The 19079-nt window shown below is 32.1% G+C and overlaps 1 protein-coding gene across 2 annotated transcripts; it reads left to right on the top strand.

The window, feature by feature from the left end:
• Positions 1-13631: 13631 nt before the first annotated feature.
• LOC112788857 (multiple C2 domain and transmembrane region protein 5) lies at positions 13632-17079 on the top strand. Of its 2 annotated transcripts, none has more exons than XM_025830504.3 (2): positions 13632-13767; positions 14589-17079. In XM_025830504.3, the coding sequence occupies exon 2, from the start codon at positions 14617-14619 to the stop codon at positions 16939-16941; it is 2325 nt and encodes a 774-aa protein (XP_025686289.1). In that variant the 5' UTR covers positions 13632-13767; positions 14589-14616; the 3' UTR covers positions 16942-17079. The 2 variants fall into 2 exon arrangements, with proteins under 2 accessions (XP_025686289.1, XP_025686290.1); XM_025830505.3 differs by lacking the exon at positions 13632-13767 and adding an exon at positions 13912-14416.
• Positions 17080-19079: the final 2000 nt, after the last annotated feature.

Genomic DNA, 19079 nt, shown 5'->3' with positions numbered 1-19079 from the left:
AAGGGAGTCCTCATTTAAAAAGCAAATCAAAAGTCCACACATAGGCGGCTCGACCTCTATGGGTAGCCCTTTCCTCTAGTGTGTCCGTACGGAATAACAAATCCAACGTGTGGCCTACACGTTAGGCTAGCAATGCCCCTGCTAGCTGAGGTCTGAGGCAGATGCATCTAGGTTAACGTCATAACCGCTGTTAACTACGGTTTTCTAATACGAGCCTCCCAAACCAATTCAAAACATATAGTTTCAAATACAATAAATCTCTAATCTTTCAAATATATAAAGTATCGAATCAAATCAAATCAAATCAGATAATATTTTCAATCATACCTTTTCAATCATAAAAAATTTCAAACATGTTTCACAATCCTTAAAGTAAGTGAATACCAATAAACATTTCAATGCTTCAAAAACATATATTCAAGTAAAATCAAACATTTTAGAATAATGCAAAATTTCATAAAAAATATATATGATCTCATGTATAGTTCCGAAAGTATAAACTTCATAAAAACGAATTATTAAATTCTAATAAATCCATTATTCTAATCAATTTAAAATCCTTCAAGGCAAATATCGTGAGTATAATTCAAAGATCATAATAGATATATGTTAAAATAATTATAGATGTCCAATCAAACAATTATAAATGTAAAGCCTACTCACAAATTAGTCCCAAGGGACCGAAGAAACCAAACCAGAGTGCCAAGATAAAAGGTGAGGAAGGTTGAAGTAGAATGGAATGAAAGAGCACGAAATTTGGACCAAAGTAGTAACAACAACTTCGATTTCTCACTGCAGCAACCTCAAGAACAGCCCTAGTATCAATAACATAGAACAACCACAGTAATAATGGCAGCGAATCTAATAGCCTACGGTGGTTTAAAACGAAGCAAAGACAAAAAGGGACAGCAAACATGATAGGACAGAGTCAATAATAAAGCTTTATGGCAAGACAAGGCAGAACAAGTTTAGTCTTACCAAAGGAAATAAGAGGATGGAGCATCAGCAGCTCCGGTGACCCCCCACCGGCAAGGACAGAACAGGTAGAAGCAAAGCCGAGCTAGGACAAACTTGCAGAGTTTCTAACAGCAGCTTCCGGCGACGTCAACGCGATTCCCGGTGACCAGAGGCGCGGTGAAGCAGCTTGCGAGACTTTCCTCTTCCTAGCCATTGTGTTTCCCTCTCCTCTGCAAGCTCCTCTCTCTCTCTCTTCGAAGCCCCAAAACTGCAGTCGCGACGGTAACAACGAAGCTCCCCTTCCAACGGCAGGGACGGTCTCCAGGGGCGATGGCGAGGACGGCAGGACAGCACCTCCTCTCTCGCGCCTCTTCCTTTCTCCTTCCCCCATTCCCTGTTTCGATCTCCTGCTCCCTCTCCCTGCCTGATCCGCGGCAACGATGGCGACATCCAGCCTCACCGGTGTCACCTCCTTCTCCCCTTCTTCTTCCTTTCTTCTCCCTCTCTGTTTTCCTCGCTATTTTTCTTTCTTTCATTCTCAGCAGAGTGTGTGTATGTGTGTTAGGAGAAGGTTAGGGTTTAGAAAAAGGGTAAAGGGTAGTTTAGGTATTTTGATAAAATTAGAGAATATATGTGAAATGTTTCAAAAAACTTGAGATGTTACATTCTACCCTCCTTAAAAAAATTTTCGCCCTCGAAAATTGATACAGTATGAAAAATGTTACATGGTTTTAGCCTTTTTACCAAACATGAGAAAAGAAGTATAATCGGGTGCAAAAATTACAATATAGGTGTGTGTTAAAATGATGCAGTTGACATTTACACACTCTTGTTCTCTTGATAAGTCAAACATACATGGTGCTTTTCACTTTGTCCATCACTCCCAAAGTACATCCAAAAGTCAAACATCAAGACTAACTTTTCAACCTTGTACCAAAATCTCCTTAACTTCCTCCTCGAAATACTCTTACTTCATAATCTTCTTGACGTCGCCATGTTCTAAAACTAACGTATTGCTCGCTGTATCTAGAGATTACACGTGAACCAATAGAATCTCGAGTTTACTCAAAAGAATACAAAATTTAGGAAGAGAAGAACAAGCATTTCAGATGATATTCGCAAGAATTCGGAAGGATGTGTAAGATTGCAATTAAACATGGATGTTCAGAAACAATGAAGTGTGCTAGAAACAGAGTCAAATCACGTCTTAACAATAAAATCTGAATAAAAACATTTCGATAGAAACAATAAAAGAAAGATAGAGGATTAGGTCGAAACAAATTCAAGTTGAATAGGAGTGCATAGCTCACAAGAGATGACCACCTAAAGTCGATGGCAATGTTCATAAAGGTTTAAGAGAATTGTTAAGAATACAATCAGGTAGGATATTCATCTGCAATAGATACAACTTAAAGAGAATCATTTCACAATCTCGAAGAAAAGATATGAGACGAACATTTCAAAAGAAATGATAAAAGCATAAATACTATCACGTCAAACAAATTCAAGTTGAAACAAAGAGATGAAAGGTTTATGAATTGAAGATTAATAGGGGTCATATGCAAATATCTTCCCTCAAAAATCCTAGAGGATACTTAGGTGTACCATCAAGCAAGAATATGCATAAGCAAAATGACAAAATCAACAACAGAGAAAGCAAAGCAAAACACAAATTAAAAATACAACAACACATTTTAGAATAGGCAACTTAACCGTAAAAAAAAATCGAAAACGGTAACTATCCCAAAAATCAGTATGCTTTTTCCTTTTTTTTTTATAGAAACCTTCAACTAAATACCTTTGAGATTATTATCATGACTTTGGACATTAAATAATTATGTCAATACAAATTTGATATTTCCTAACTAAAAATAGTAAATAGATTATGTAAAACATGACAAAAAATGCAATTGATCTCCTCGTAAGACAAAATTTACATATACATTTAGGTATTTAACTCGTTATGGTCACTATTGATAAAATACAATAATGTGATTTCCTATAATCATGCAATTAGACTTCGTATGAAGTTATGAATAAATTCACATATAAAATAATGATAATAGTAAAACTAAAATTTAAAGTATTGGCAATTAACACACTAAGATTAGTTACAATAATTTTTTTTTTTTGACATAGCCCAAGCACATAGCAAAAGAATTTCAAAAAATTGGTATGGATCATATTTCATGTAAAGATAAAATACCAAAAAGAGAATTCGCCTTCATAAATAGTTCACCGAACTAAAGACAAACTCAAATATATATATATATATATATATATATATATATATATATATATATATTATATTGAATCTAAATATAAAAAAATATATCTCTGAAATTCTTGTGGTATCTTGAAAAATATATCATAAAAAGAACCCTTTTTTTATGCAGTGTCTTTGACAAATTTATAACCCAAAAGTGAGGCTAAGAAATACAAAAATAATCACTACATACAAATCAAAAAACTCAGAAGTCCAATCAATCACAAAATCCCAATGATCTCTATTAATATTAGTCATATAATCACATTTTAAGTTCAATCATAGTAGGAATTCACTCATCACTCTTCTCTTCATATACATTGTCCTGAGTTTCCATATATACGAATTGTAGGCTTGTAGCTTTTTAAAGAATATTTAGCTCATGCTGAATTTTATTATCTTGTTATCAGAATATAAGAAAAATCAGTCAAAATTACAAAATTAACATTAAGAATACCGTAATAAAATTGAGGTAAAAGTATCACTTAGATTATGAAAATCAAGGTACAAAACCTGGCAAGACAAACTAGGAAGAATGTAATTTTAATGTATTAGAAAGTATAGCAGATTTATTGGCGACTCTCTATTTTAAGCCAAAAGTTCTTGTCTTCTTTGTGCCCAAAAAAATCATAAGAATAGCATTTAAGTATCTACACAAAATACAAAAACCAAAAAGCAACTATATCACATGAATGGCATGAGACATGATAAGTGTGGTCCGTGTCAATATTTTTGTTGTAAGAACTGATAAGAAGAAAAGAAAAAAAAAGTTTTTTTTACACTAATTAATTCATGGCGAAAAAAAAACCATAAATAGTAGCATTATCCCATGCACCCCTATTAACATAACACTTAATATTAGAACCCCCAACATATGCAACAATTCAAGGTTCAAACCAAAACATGGTTAACTTGCACAAGGTAAAGTAACTTCAAGCAATATTTTTTTTTTTTGAATCATAAATTTGGAACAAGAAAACAGCAGAAAATCAGTAAACGAATTAGGAACTTGTGAGTAAAGGGTCTTCAATAAAAATCCAAACAAGAAAAGCATTGTAGAAGCACAAAGATAAAACTTGCATTGATTAAAACAAAGGTCTATAAAGGAAGGAAGCTTGAACATTCAAAGCACTTTTTCATAAAATAAATAATGTTACAGTATTCAAAAATTAAACAAATAAAATGCATAAAACGAAAGAACTAACTAACAAGTATAAGTTGAAAACTTTTGAAAGGTATTCAAAACAATGCTCAACTTGGGTGTTGAAAAACAACAAAGAATCTTAGATTTCAGAACATGATTGAAAAACAAATGAAAGAGGAAAAGAAGACCTTCTTCGGAATTCAATACAATATTCAATACACAAAAAACTAAACTGGTTTGAGTTATTTTTCACAGCAAGGTAAGAGTATTAATCCAAAGCAGCATCAACCAGTAGAAAAACGAAAAAGGAAAAGAAAAAGAAAGCACGGATTTTGAAGAAGTGGTTACTACACAGAAATTTCAATGCACAAAATTCATGTCCCATAATTTGCATACTATTTTGAATTTTCTTACCATGAAAAATATGAAGCGCTGTCAGTACAGAGCAGAAGCAAAATGAGTCAAAGTTGAAATCCAAAAATTTTAGAATTAAAGGAATCCTAAGATTGAAAAGGGAAGAACTTGACGGTTCTCAGAAGAAATAGTGCCCTTAAAAGAAAAGCCACGTTCAATAAATAAAACCATAGCAGAACAAATTATCCAACAAAAAAGCTCAATCAAACTTTCAGAACAGAAAAGGTCTTCAAATCAGCTAACACATCATAAAAAAAAATTTTTTGCCACACCTAAACAGAGAAAATTATAATTCCAATCTAGCAAATAAGAATAACACTCCATGCATATGTTTGTCACGTAGTTCTTCTACCTGAACAATCGAATAACAGTTTTTAAATTTATTGATTCGAAAGAAAGAATCACGAGTGGTTCAAAATTATGTTAACTTCAAAGATCATCAATATAAGAAGAACAAATTTGTTTTATCGAAATCCAGAACAAAGCATTTCAATCAGCAAGCTAAGTAAATCCACAATCCACAAATCTAAATACAATTTTATAATAGGAATAAGATAATAATTCACAACAAAACATATAGAATTTTCTAGATAATTGATGAAATCTTGAAATCAGAAACCATAGAAAACAACAAGAATATGAAGAAGATTAAAGCAAATATTCACAAAAACAAGAAAGATTAGAACTAGCTACAAGGCAGGAATCGTGAACCAAAACCGAAACTAAAGTCAATGCAAAAGCAAGTTCAAGAAAAGCTACCAAATAATAACTCAAGGTTGCGTACAAAGAAGAGGAAAGAGGTGTCAAGAATCGACAGATGACTCATGATGACAAGAATCAGAAGACAAGAATGACAAAAAGACAAGGATGACATTTCTATAGGCCTCTGATAGTGCCACAATTTGTACAAATAGGCGCGCTTCTATTTATACAATTGTGATCCTACCATAAGACACTTGCTCCATATTACACAGATTAAACCTAAGCTCTGATACCACTTTGTCACGGCCCAAAATGAACCATGATTGGCGCTCAGAAAAATAATCCCAAGCCTAACCGACTCAAATGTAAATTGAATAAGAAAATTACAAACATTTTAAATAAATTTATAATGTCTAAAATGAATAATTACATATTTTTAACAAACAAAAATAAAATAAATATGGGTGGATCTTGCCTGTGACATATGGAGCAGATGACGTCTAAGAACTCAACAACGAATAGATATCCATTGCAGATCATTACTCTTGAATAGAAAGGCTCACCTAATCAAATATTTATTCCTAAAAAATATTTTTATAAAAACGGAGTGAGTTTTGCAACCCAGTGACAAGACAGTACATCTATAATTCACATGAGACCATATAAACATAATTTTAGTTAGAAGATAATAATTTATATAAATAAGTGAATCAATAAGGGAGTACTCATAGAGAAAGCAAATCAAAAACCCACACATAAGCGGCTCCACCTCTATGGGTAGCCCTTTCCTCTAGTATGTCCGTACGGAATAACAAATCCAACGTGTGGCCTACACGTTAGGCTAGCAATGCCCCTGCTAGCTGAGGTCTGAGGCAGATGCATCTAGGTTAACGTCATAACCGCCGTTAACTACGGTTTTCTAATACGAGCCTCCCAAACCAATTCAAAACATATAGTTTCAAATACAATAAATCTCTAATCTTTCAAATATATAAAGTATCGAATCAAATCAAATCAAATAAGATAATATTTTCAATCATACCTTTTCAATCATAAGAAATTTCAAACATGTTTCACAATTCTTAAAGTAAGTGAATACCAATAAACATTTCAATGCTTCAAAAACATATATTCAAGTAAAATCAAACATTTTGGAATAATGCAAAATTTCATAAAAAAATATATATGATCTCGTGTATAGTTCCGAAAGTATAAACTTCATAAAAACGAATTATTAACTTCTAATAAATCCATTATTCTAATCAATTTAAAATCCTTCAAAGCAAGTATCGTGAGTATAATTCAAAGATCATAATAGATATATGTTAAAATAATTACAGATGTCCAATCAAACAATTATAAATGTAAAGCCTACTCACAAATTAGTCCCAAAGAACCGAAGAAACTAAACCAGAGTGCCAAGATAAAAGGTGAGGAAGGTTGAAGTAGAATGGAATGAAAGAGCACGAAATTTGGATCAAGGTAGTAGCAACAACTTCGATTTCTCACTGCAGCAACCTCAACAACAGCCATAGTATCAATAACATAGAACAACCACAGTAACAATGGCAGCGAATCTAATAGCCTACGGTGGTTTAAAACTAAGCAAAGACAAAAAGGGACAGCAAACATGATAGGACAGAGTCAATAATAGAGCTTTATGGCAAGACAAGGCAGAACAAGTTTAGTCTTACCAAAGGAAATAAGATGATGGAGCATCAGCAGCTCCGGTGACCCCCCACCGGCAAGGACAGAACAGGTTGAAGCAAAGCCGAGCTAGGGCAAACTTGCAGAGTTTCCAACAGCAGCTTCCGGCAACGTCAATGCGATTCCCGGTGACCAGAGGCGCGGTGGCGCAGCTTGCGACAACGGCGGAGGCGTACCAGCTCCCCCTCCTTGCGAGACTTTCCTCTTCCTAGCCATTGTGTTTCCCTCTCCTCTGCAAGCTCCTCTCTCTCTCTCTCTTCGAAGCCCCATAACTGCAGTCGCGACGGTAACAACGAAGCTCCCCTTCCAGCGGCAGGGACGGTCTCCAGGGGCGATGGCGAGGACGGCAGGACAGCACCTCCTCTCTCGCGCCTCTTCCTTTCTCCTTCCCCCATTCCCTGTTTCGATCTCCTGCTCCCTCTCCCTACCTGATCCGCAGCAACGACGGCGACATCCAGCCTCACCGGTGTCACCTCCTTCTCCCCTTCTTCTTCCTTTCTTCTCCCTCTCTGTTTTTCCTCGCTATTTTTCTTTCTTTCATTCTCAGCAGAGTGTGTGTATGTGTGTTAGGAGAAGGTTAGGGTTTAGAAAAAGGGTAAAGGGTAGTTTAGGCATTTTGATGAAATTAGAGAATATATGTGAAATGTTTCAAAAAACTTGAGATGTTACATTCTACCATCCTTAAAAAAATTTTGATCTTCCACTGATGATGTTAGATGTTTTTTCTGTGACGAGCATGCTGCTGGTTTCCTCAAATCAGATGTTCAGCTGCTCGGCGATGGCGTTGCCCACGCGAGTAGAACTGTTCGAATGCTCGTTTCGGGGGTGAGTGCTCCTCTGCCTTCAGCTCTGATCAGAGGTGGAGTGCAGACGGACTCCGGGTCGGTGACGGCGGGATGTTCAACAGCCACTCTCCTTTCAGTTTTGATCGGAGGCGGAGCACGGGCGGCCTCGGCGGCGGTCACGGCGGGGTGTTCTCGACGGCCACGGTGGGTGCGCTTCCGTTCCCTGTTCGCCTTCCGTGGTTGACGTTTGCGGCGCTGACGGGTTTTCCTGGTCAAGGTTTTGCAACAATTGCAAGGATTTTGGATAGGGAGTGAAACGGCCTTAACCTACTGTATTAGATTTTGGGGAAAAATGTAATTACTTAAAATTTTGTGGTATGGTTAACTAAACAGATATAATAGATTAGGGTTATTAATGGATTAATTAACTCTATTAAACTAAATTGGGCCTTTTAAACGGTCCATTGTAGCCATTGTAAACATATTTCATTGTCTCCCTAGCGTTACCTTTTTTTAATAGAAATATTATGAGATTATATTTTTTTATTAATATTAGTCAATATTTTTTTTTTGAGTTTTTTATGGTATCTTTCAACTTGAAATCCGTCGTAGATCGTTGTTGTATGCATAAGACGGAATTCAAACTCTGAATACTTGCTTAAACGGACGAATGAACAAATCACTAAATCAACCTAACTTAGTTATATTAGTCAATACTTTAAATCAACACTTTGGCATAAATATTTATTATGAATCCATATTTTTTAGTAGATAATAAATTTTATTGGATTGAGCCACAAACTTTGGCATTTTTTCATATATCTATGTCCAGTGCTACGGTGAGGAAAGAAATAATTTTTCTTATATGCTAAAGCAACGTGGAAAAGCTGGTTGGTAGACATGTATCAAGTTATTCCTCAAAAAATGATAACTCTGACTAAAAGCAAAAACAATAAACTATAATAGATAAAGCAGATTAATAAAATAAGTACTATGTTGTATTAATTATTATGATTAAATGTTTGGACTATTTTATTTCAAACCCAGTAAAATTTTTTGCAGTTGGGTTATTTATTCTCCCTCTCTGGACTTAGCTCTCGTCTAATAATAATAATAATAATAATAATAATAATAATAATAACTATATGTAAAAGAAGTATTGAAAGAATTAGGATCTCTCTTTCAATTCAAAAAGTAAAGTTAACCTTACTCTAAATACGAAAGAATTTTGTAAGGTTTAAAATTTTAAAGATTTAATTTATTTTATGTTTTTTTATTATATTTTATTTCTATTATTTTTTATCATATTCATATCCTTAATATTTAATAAAATTATTAATCAATTTTTAGTATTTAGAAATTGTACATTAATATTATCAAAAATAATTTATAGGAGACAAAAAAATAATTAAATTTAATTATGAAAATAATTATATATATATATATGTATTTTTGTGTCATTTAACTTCAATCACAATGAAAAACTAAATATAAATTATTCTCCCAACAAAAAATATAGTCACAATTAAAAATATTTCCACCCCACCATTTAAAACAACATCAAGTGCACAATGGTGACTATAAATTCGTTTAATTTAATTAATGCAAACTTTATAAATTATATATTAATGAAGGTAGCCATTTAGATAAGATAAAGACGCCTAAAATGGCTTTTTTTAAAGATGTTTTTTAGTAATTAAATTTAATACATATAATCAATTAAATCGTGTTATTTTTGTGAAAATGATTAAAATAATATTAATTTAGATCAGTTCAAAATTTGATTCACTCTTTTTTCGGTCAAATCAATTTGTCTAGCCTAATTTTGACAAAAATAATACAATTTAATCGATTATATGCGTTAAATTTTAATTATTAAAAAATATATTTAAAAAAAAGATGTTTTAGACGTCTTTATCTGAGTGGCTCCTATTAATAAAACCAATTAACGTAATAAATTAAATATATTTTTATATTTTCGTTAGATACTTTATCATCATTTTTAGTTGGTTTAATGAACACCTACTTACATTTTAATTGAAACAATTCTTTTTTAAATTAAGGTCATAAATTTTTAATTATTTAAAATTTTAAATCTTGTCAATTTTTAAATTTCGACCTTAAGCAATAAACCCCCTTTCTCATCTTCAAACTTCAATCCTAAAATATAAATTCTAAACTCTCTCAACACTAATTTTTTTGAATCTTAAATCCTAAATCCTAAACATTCAATCACATTCATTAAACTCTTAACTTTAAATCTAAAATCCTTAACTTTTTAAATTAAAACCTAAACCCTAACACTATAAATACAAGATCATAATCTAATAAACTCTAAACCCCATAAATATCATAATTTATAAATTCTAAATCCTAAATTCTAATTTTCAAATCCTAAATCATATACAATAATTCTAATTCTAAACCTAAAATCCTAAGATACAAAGTCTAAATTATATAAATTAATCCTAAATAAAAAATCTTAAAAAATATCCTTAAACTCTACACCAAAATAATAAGAAAATAAATTAAGTTTTAAATAAAAAATTAAAGATAATTACATATAAAATTATCTCTATTGAACCTTTTAAATTATCAAAATTATAGTTATTAAATGTGAAACAACATTCTAAATTTTATTTATAATTTTTCTTACTAAATTAACAAATACTACCACACACATATATATATATATATATTTTTTTTTTTAATAATTAAGAATCATGTTCACCAAAAACCTTTTTATTTTCTTCAACTAACCAAAATTTTAACTCTCTGAGACTAACAGTGCAATAAACGAACAAAAAGCCCACTTCACAATATAGCAAAAATCTTATACTAGTTATGCACAAAAAAGTCCAACATCATAATAATCATTATTAGGTATGAAAAAATTCTCACCTAATTAATCTCTTTCTGTGATATTAACTGCGCATCATCTGCTTCCGAACACCCAATGTCTCTATATGGGAAACAATGTCACACGCGTCAGCCAGATGGCTCCTCCACATCGCTTCAGCAGCTGAAGAATAATAACTTCTTCATCATCATAGCATTCGCCTATATCTATTACACTTGAGATCCATTTGAAAAGCTTTAAAAATAATTTTTTTAAATTTTTGACTTACGAAAAGTAATAATATTAATATTTGGTGTAATTTTTAAAATTAAATTGCAGCTTTTCAAAAAATTATTTAAAAGTTTATAGAGAAGTTAAAAAATATGACTTCTCTCATAATACTACTACTTCTTATCACATTTTTATAAAATAAGTACTTTTAGACCTAAAAATCCAAATACAAAATAACTTATTTATAAATTATTTTTAATATAGTCATTTATTGTTTAAGTTATTTATCTAAATTGGGCTTTTTTTTTTGGACAATGTATTACACTTGTCACTTTTTTTTTTGACGCGGTATGGACCTGACAAAATCTGAACTAGAATCTTTGATTCTTGAGGATGTTAGTAGGGTCTTAAGACCCATTAGCTAGCTTTTCTTCTCTTTGGACTTAGGCCTCATTGGTATAAAAAGAAATTACTGATTGGGTGTATGCCATGGAGCAATTAAACAAATCAATGAATGTTTTACCAAAAACAAAATCCATGAATAGTGATTCAGATCCCTTAACTAAAAAATTATCTTGGTGCCCCGTCCAAAAAAAAAAAACTTGGTGTGATACCAACTGTGATACAATTACTTCTCTCTTTCTTAAGGTGTGTATTAAATTATATAAAATCGTGCCGCTAATTAATTAAGGGATGGATCATCTTGGTAAGTGAAAATGAACTGTATTTGGATTTCTCTACTTAACGGAACAATTACCACTGCACTCCAATTTATGTAAACTGTAGATTTTCCCCAAAAAAGAAAAAGGAAAAGAAAATGTTGCCAACACAAGTGCCTGTGCCACACCGACCAAAATCCTAGCCTCGGGTTCATGTCCCAAAAAATAAAAAAGAACATAGACATAAATAAGTAACTGATCCACTCGAGATTATTAGATATTCATGAAACACTAATGCTTAGTGGAAACCATCTGGTGCATAATGCTCTTTTATTATGTTAGTAAAATAAAAAAATAAATATATAATTATTTTAAATTACATATACCATAAAAGTTCTAAATTTAATCTCTCACTTATCACTTTACCAATTTCTTTATTTGAAATTTTCTTCCATACAATATTTAATAGTATAAAATTAATAACTAGAAAAAAATTACTGAATTGGTAGGACTGATAGTGAGTCGAGCTGAGTCGAGCTAGACCAAACTCAAGCTCGACTCACAAAAATTGAGATTGGCTCACGGCTCTACTCATTAACAATCGAGCCAATTTTTTAGCTCAACCTCGACTCACCGAAAGCTCACGAGCTAGCTCAAATAATAGAAATATAAATATATAATCTATAATTCTATATCAATAAATTATACTTATATATTTTAAAAAATATTTAAAAAGATCAGTTTTATATATTGTTATCTATCAATAAATTATAAATTTTTTATTTATGTCTTACATTAAAATTATATGTAAAAAATAAATATAAAATTTTAAATAATTAAAACCATTAACATATATAATTATATAGTACTATTTCATATGTATATATATAATATTAAAAATATAAATTAAATATATATATATATATATATATATATATATATATATATATATATATATATATATATAATCGAGTCAGCTCACGAGCTAATGAGCTGAACTTATCCAAATTCAAGCTCAACTCATTTAATTTATGAGCTCAATTTCAAGCTCAAACTTAACTCACTAATTCACGAGCTTAGCTTATCGAGCTATTAACGAGTCAAACCCGAACTAGCTCATGAACTGACTTGACTCACTTATAACCCTATCAATTGGTTGGTGCGAGGAAACACCAAACGTATAGATGTAAATGATTCTAGTAAAGTGATACTCAAATAGTTAGATAGTACTTTATTTGAAACCTTTATCATTTATTAATGTTATAGTGAATTACTATTATATATGTGAAAATTTGGAACCATAATAAGTTTATCTTAATTAAATAAAATTAATTTGGTATTCATAATAAATAAATAAATTATTATTATTATATGAAAATTCAAAATATTAATAAATATACTTATAAATAAAATTAATGTTAAAATACTTTTGTGAATATGTCACATCATAATTATTTTTCTGTGAGTACAAAATTAATTTTATTTATTTATAAAATAAATTTATTAATATTATGAAATTTTAAGATAAGAATAATACTTTGTTCTAATTATTATATGTACATTTAGTTGGGAGACTTTTTTCTATTTGGCATAAAAAATATAATTATTAAAATAAAAATTAAATTAATACTACTCAAATACGATAAATAAAGAGAAAACAATTTTAAATGCTTAATCAATTAAGAAGCATATAATAATTTGGCATGAGATGATCCAGGTCCATTTTTTAAGGTGCTGAGATAGATTCAGTTTTCACAGTATTTTATTATTAACATGTCGTTCATAAATCATAATTCATAATCATATTCATGTATTCATACTCTGTTTTTCCCTAACGTCCAAAACCGTACCATACTTATGTTAATGTGACTAAGCACCATAACCTCATAATTAATCACTTTTTTCTTGACATTGTTCTATATTATTACTTGGTTTTACACCTCACTGAAGAAGAAGAAGAAGAAGAAGCAGCTTGTGAAGGTTACTTAACAGAGTGGTGTAACGTGTGAGTGTGAACTTCTTAACTAACACACGCGAGCGATACTCCTTCGTTTCGGTTCAAGGTTTGGTCTTGCATTTTTATTTTATTATATTATTTTCAAAGTATATTTGGTTTGGTTTGAGTTGTTGTACAAACAAGAAGCCATGATTTTGTGACTTGACATTAATAGTGGTAGTTAAAGCTGCTGAATGCCATGTTTCTTTTTATTTATATTTTTTCTTTTTTTTTGTTCCCCTCATTTTCTTTTCTTGTAGTTTTCAACTTAAATTGGTGTGCTTACTTGTGTTGCCGATTTTCTTTTAGTTCTTTTGTTTCTTGTATTTTTGTAATGTGTTAGCTTAGATCTGTGATCCTGCAACTTTCAGGGTTAACCATTTTTGTAACATTGCCTAAAACTTTAAATTAAGAACCATTATTTATTTATTTATTTTTTTTGAATTTTTTTTTTCACCTTGTCTTGTTGGTTTGATTTTTACTGCCTTTTCTGGTTGCTGAGAAATTGGGTCCATTTTGGAAACAAGCATTTATGATCCACCCATCCATGTGAAAAAATTTAACACAAAAGGACATAAAAAATTCAAGTCTTGCTTTGCTTCTTCATTCTGTAATGCCACATGCATGATTTGAATGAAGTTTTATTTTGAGATAATAAGATTCAGTGTGTATATACATTTCAAGGTTTGAATTTTCTGGCTCTTCCAACTCTGAAGGTGATTGTGCATTGTTACAGTTCTACTTGCATGTGGTTATTTCTTTCTCTTTGTGCTTAATCACCTTAAGAAAGATCATAGGATTATAAATTCATAATCAATTTACATGTTTCTTATGGTAGTTACTTCTGAAATCCCCAAATTGATCATGCTTGTTATTTGTTAACTGTAGATAGTATTGTGATAAAGGGAAGAAGAAAATGCAGAAGCCGGGGCAGGCTGTTGATTTCGCCCTGAAGGAGACATATCCGAAGATAGGAGCAGGGGCAGTAACAGGTGACAAGCTATCATGCACCTATGATCTTGTTGAACAGATGCAATATTTGTATGTTAGAGTTGTGAAAGCCAAGGATTTGCCTTCAAAGGATGTAACTGGTGGTGTTGATCCCTATGTTGAAGTGAAGCTTGGAAACTACAAGGGAATTACCAAGCATTTTGAAAAGAAGTCCAATCCTGAATGGAACCAGTGCTTTGCATTCTCCAAGGACAGGATTCAAGCCTCAGTCTTGGAGGTTGTTGTCAAAGACAAGGATGTTGTTGTTGATGATTTTGTTGGGAGGGTTTGGTTTGATCTGAATGAGATCCCCAAACGCGTTCCGCCGGATAGTCCTCTGGCTCCACAGTGGTACAGATTGGAGACTAGAAAGGGCGAAAAGGCGAAAGGAGAGTTGATGCTAGCGGTTTGGATGGGGACTCAAGCGGATGAGGCTTTTCCTGATTCATGGCATTCTGATGCAGCAATGGTTGGAACTGAATCTGTTGCAAACATAAGATCAAAGGTTTATCTCTCACCAAAGCTTTGGTATGTTAGAGTGAATGTGATTGAGGCTCAGGACTTGGTACCTAGTGATAAAACCAGGTACCCTGAAGTTTATGTGAAGGCTAATCTAGGACATCAAATACTAAGGACTAGGGTGTCTCAAATTAAGACAATCAATCCAATGTGGAATGAGGATTTGATGTTTGTTGCTGCTGAGCCATTTGAGGAGCCTTTGGTTTTGACAGTGGAAGACAGAGTTGGACCAAACAAAGATGAAACCTTAGGAAGGTGTTTGATTCCTCTGCACCAAGTGCAAAGGAGGCTAGATCACAAGCCTGTGAACACAAGATGGTTCAATCTTGAGAAGCATATTGGTGCTGAAGGGGAGAAAAAGGAGACGAAATTTGCTAGCCGGATTCATTTAAGGGTGTGTTTGGATGGAGGGTACCATGTGTTGGATGAATCAACTCATTATAGTAGTGATCTTAGACCAACTGCCAAACAGCTTTGGAAGCCTAGTATTGGAATTCTTGAAGTTGGGATCATAAGTGCACAAGGGCTAATGCCAATGAAGACAAGAGATGGTAGAGGAACTACTGATGCTTATTGTGTGGCGAAATATGGCCAGAAATGGATCCGAACTCGGACAATTGCAGATAGCTTTGCACCAAAGTGGAATGAGCAATACACTTGGGAGGTTTTTGATCTATCTACTGTTATCACTGTAGGTGTCTTTGATAATGGTCATTTACATGGCGGTGGCGACAAATCCGGTGGATCGAAAGATTCTAGGATAGGGAAGGTGAGGATTAGGCTATCAACTCTTGAATCTGATAGAGTTTATACTCACTCTTACCCTCTTCTAGTGCTGCATAATTCTGGTGTGAAGAAAACTGGTGAAGTTCAATTGGCTGTTAGGTTCACAAGCTCATCTTTCATAAACATGATGTATCTTTATTCCCAGCCTTTGTTGCCAAAGATGCATTACATCCACCCTCTATCTGTGATCCAGCTGGACAATCTGCGGCACCAGGCAACGCAGATTGTGTCGATGAGGCTGAGCCGGGCTGAGCCGGCTCTAAGGAAAGAGGTTGTGGAATACATGCTTGATGTGGATTCACATATGTGGAGCATGAGGAGAAGCAAGGCTAATTTCTTCAGAATAATGAAAGTTCTTGGTGGTTTAATAGCATTTGGGAGATGGTTTGATCAGATATGCAATTGGAAAAACCCCATCACAACAATACTAATCCATATCCTTTTCATAATCTTGGTTCTTTATCCTGAACTAATCCTCCCTACAATCTTCTTGTATCTTTTCTTGATTGGGATTTGGAACTTTCGATGGCGGCCACGACACCCTCCCCATATGGACACAAGGCTCTCACATGCTGATGCTGCTCACCCTGATGAACTTGATGAAGAGTTTGATTCATTTCCAACTTCAAGATCATCAGATATTGTTAAAATGAGGTATGATCGGTTAAGGAGCATTGGAGGGAGAGTGCAAACTGTGGTAGGAGACTTGGCCACACAAGGAGAAAGGTTTCAAAGTTTGTTAAGTTGGAGAGATCCAAGGGCTACAACCTTGTTTGTGACATTCTGTCTTGTTGCTGCTGTAGTTCTTTATGTTACTCCTTTTCAGGTTGTGTGCCTTCTCAGTGGATTCTATGTTCTGAGACATCCAAGGTTTCGCCATAAGCTTCCATCAGTTCCAATCAACTTCTTTAGGAGATTGCCAGCAAGATCAGATAGCATGTTGTAAGCAAAATGGATTAGTGCTATTGACACTGCATTCAAATTACCTTAGACATTGTTAAATGACATTATCATTGTGTAAATTTTGTCCACATAAAGTGGGAATATTATTTCATGGTGTTGCAGTTGTTTCTTTGGAATTTCATATGATAATAATGGCATGTCCTTTTGATATATAACAAACACATAAAAAATGTTACATGTATGTTAAAAATCAGTTGTTATATATTTGTATATATTATTATATATTAACTTATATTTTTTAATTAAATAATTAATTATTAAAATAATTAAACTTATTTATAATAGTATAATAATTTTTTATAAAATATTTTTTTAGTGTAGACTTAGCATTATTGAAATAAGATACATACACAATAAGTCCTACTTTGCTATAGCAAACAGTATCAATGCAATAAGTAAGAGTTATAAGAGTTATTTGCAGCAGTGTTATTTTCATAAAAAAAAAAAAGAGGCAGTGATTTAAATGCACTCTAGTTATTTTTATGGGTATTGATATTAATATATAGTATCATAGTACTACATGGTTTCATGATCACAGTACTAAACTAATTGATTGATTTTGGCATTTTGCTAACAAGCTCTAGTCTAGTAGTAGGTGCTATAAAATGCCAATTTTGTTATGATTATTACAAAGAAAGAAAAAAAAAAAGAAAAAGAGACACCTTTTTCTTATTTGAATGTGCAAATTGATTCGGTGGTTCAATAGTATATGATGCAATAAATGAATAAATACAAGTGTTCATACAAATTTTCAAAGTTAAAATTATTATTCAACTGTCAATTCAGGTAAAGAATCACTATACTGATTTTACTAGCTTAAGAAGTTTTTTGTTTTTTATTTTTTATTTTTTATTGTTTTCCGGTACTGAATTAGACTGGAAACATAGTTAACTGTCTCAAAATCATTGCATATATGATATATCACAAGGTTTCTGAAAGAATAATTCCCTTTTTCCAAACTTTTGTTTCTGTCTTCCCACTCATTGTTTTCGATATTTGTTTTAAATGTCGATCCAAATACAGTGAGAAAATTTGAGTATAAACATAATCAAAATACATCAAAACACTTAATTCCGATATTAAAATGCATACTATATATAACAGATAAAATGTACTCCCCATACTACTCTAATTCCCACATATACTAAAAATATGTATAAAGTTCACAGAGTTTGTTACTTAGATATCTAAAAGGAAATTCAGCAATTTATTTCCTTCAAAAGTAAGTCTCTATTGTGATTTTACATTCTTCAATTGCCATTTCATCAAGCATTGCTTAGATGTTTTTGTTCCTAATTTGTCAAGAGGTCCCAAAACTTCCTCAAGTAGAAACTGGACTATGATTTCAACATCTTTAATGACAGCCATTAATTAAGAATCTGGACCAGGGCCCTCTTCTTTCTGCTTCTGATTTTTTTATTTTTTGATGTGACTGAACATAACATAAAGAAAAAAGATTTAAGAAAAAGAGTAGCACTCCTTATGACAAAAAAAAAAAAAAGAGTAGCACTTCTCTCTAATGATAATGTCTAAATTATTAGAGAGCAGTAACCACTCTAGATACACCTGCTTGTTTAAAGCAGCAGACTTAGCCATTAAATCAGTCGGCTGTACGCTGGATGAGAACTAAAGTAGCTGTCCAATTGTGCTGGAGCATCTCTTTGATTTTGTTAAGCAAATCAGAGTCATTCCTAATCATACTGGTTGTGCCTCGCGAAACAAGAAGAAACGCATTATCAGTTTCACAAATGACTTCTTTGCACTCTTCTGATTTTTTTATTTAATGCTAGCTAGAGTGAGACCCGCGCAATCCACAGAGAAGTAGATTATTTATACTATATAGTATATTTTAACAAATGTTATATTAAAAATATTTTAGAGAACATATTATAAATAGGTTTTGAATTTATTTATTTTAAAAAAAATATAGGTTATTTATATTAGAGTTATACAAAACTGCATTTTTTTTCATTTTTCGATTTGCATTAATGGTTACACTTTATCTTTTTTTGTGATTTTTTGTTTGTAAATAATTAAGAAAATAAATGAATGAGAATGAAAAACATATAAAAATGTTATATTAAATTTAACGGATTTTTGACAATTAGTATGAGAGATTAA

The sequence above is a fragment of the Arachis hypogaea genome, chromosome 3, assembly GCF_003086295.3.
Source record: "Arachis hypogaea cultivar Tifrunner chromosome 3, arahy.Tifrunner.gnm2.J5K5, whole genome shotgun sequence".
Taxonomy (NCBI): domain Eukaryota; kingdom Viridiplantae; phylum Streptophyta; class Magnoliopsida; order Fabales; family Fabaceae; genus Arachis; species Arachis hypogaea.
The sequence above is the reverse complement of the archived record's forward strand: the minus strand, read 5'-3'. Positions and strand labels throughout refer to the sequence as shown.

Excerpts from the sequence above, each read along its gene's own strand:
- LOC112788857 (XM_025830504.3), top strand. The coding sequence starts at position 14,617 with ATGCAGAAGCCGGGGCAGGCTGTTGATTTCGCCCTGAAGGAGACATAT.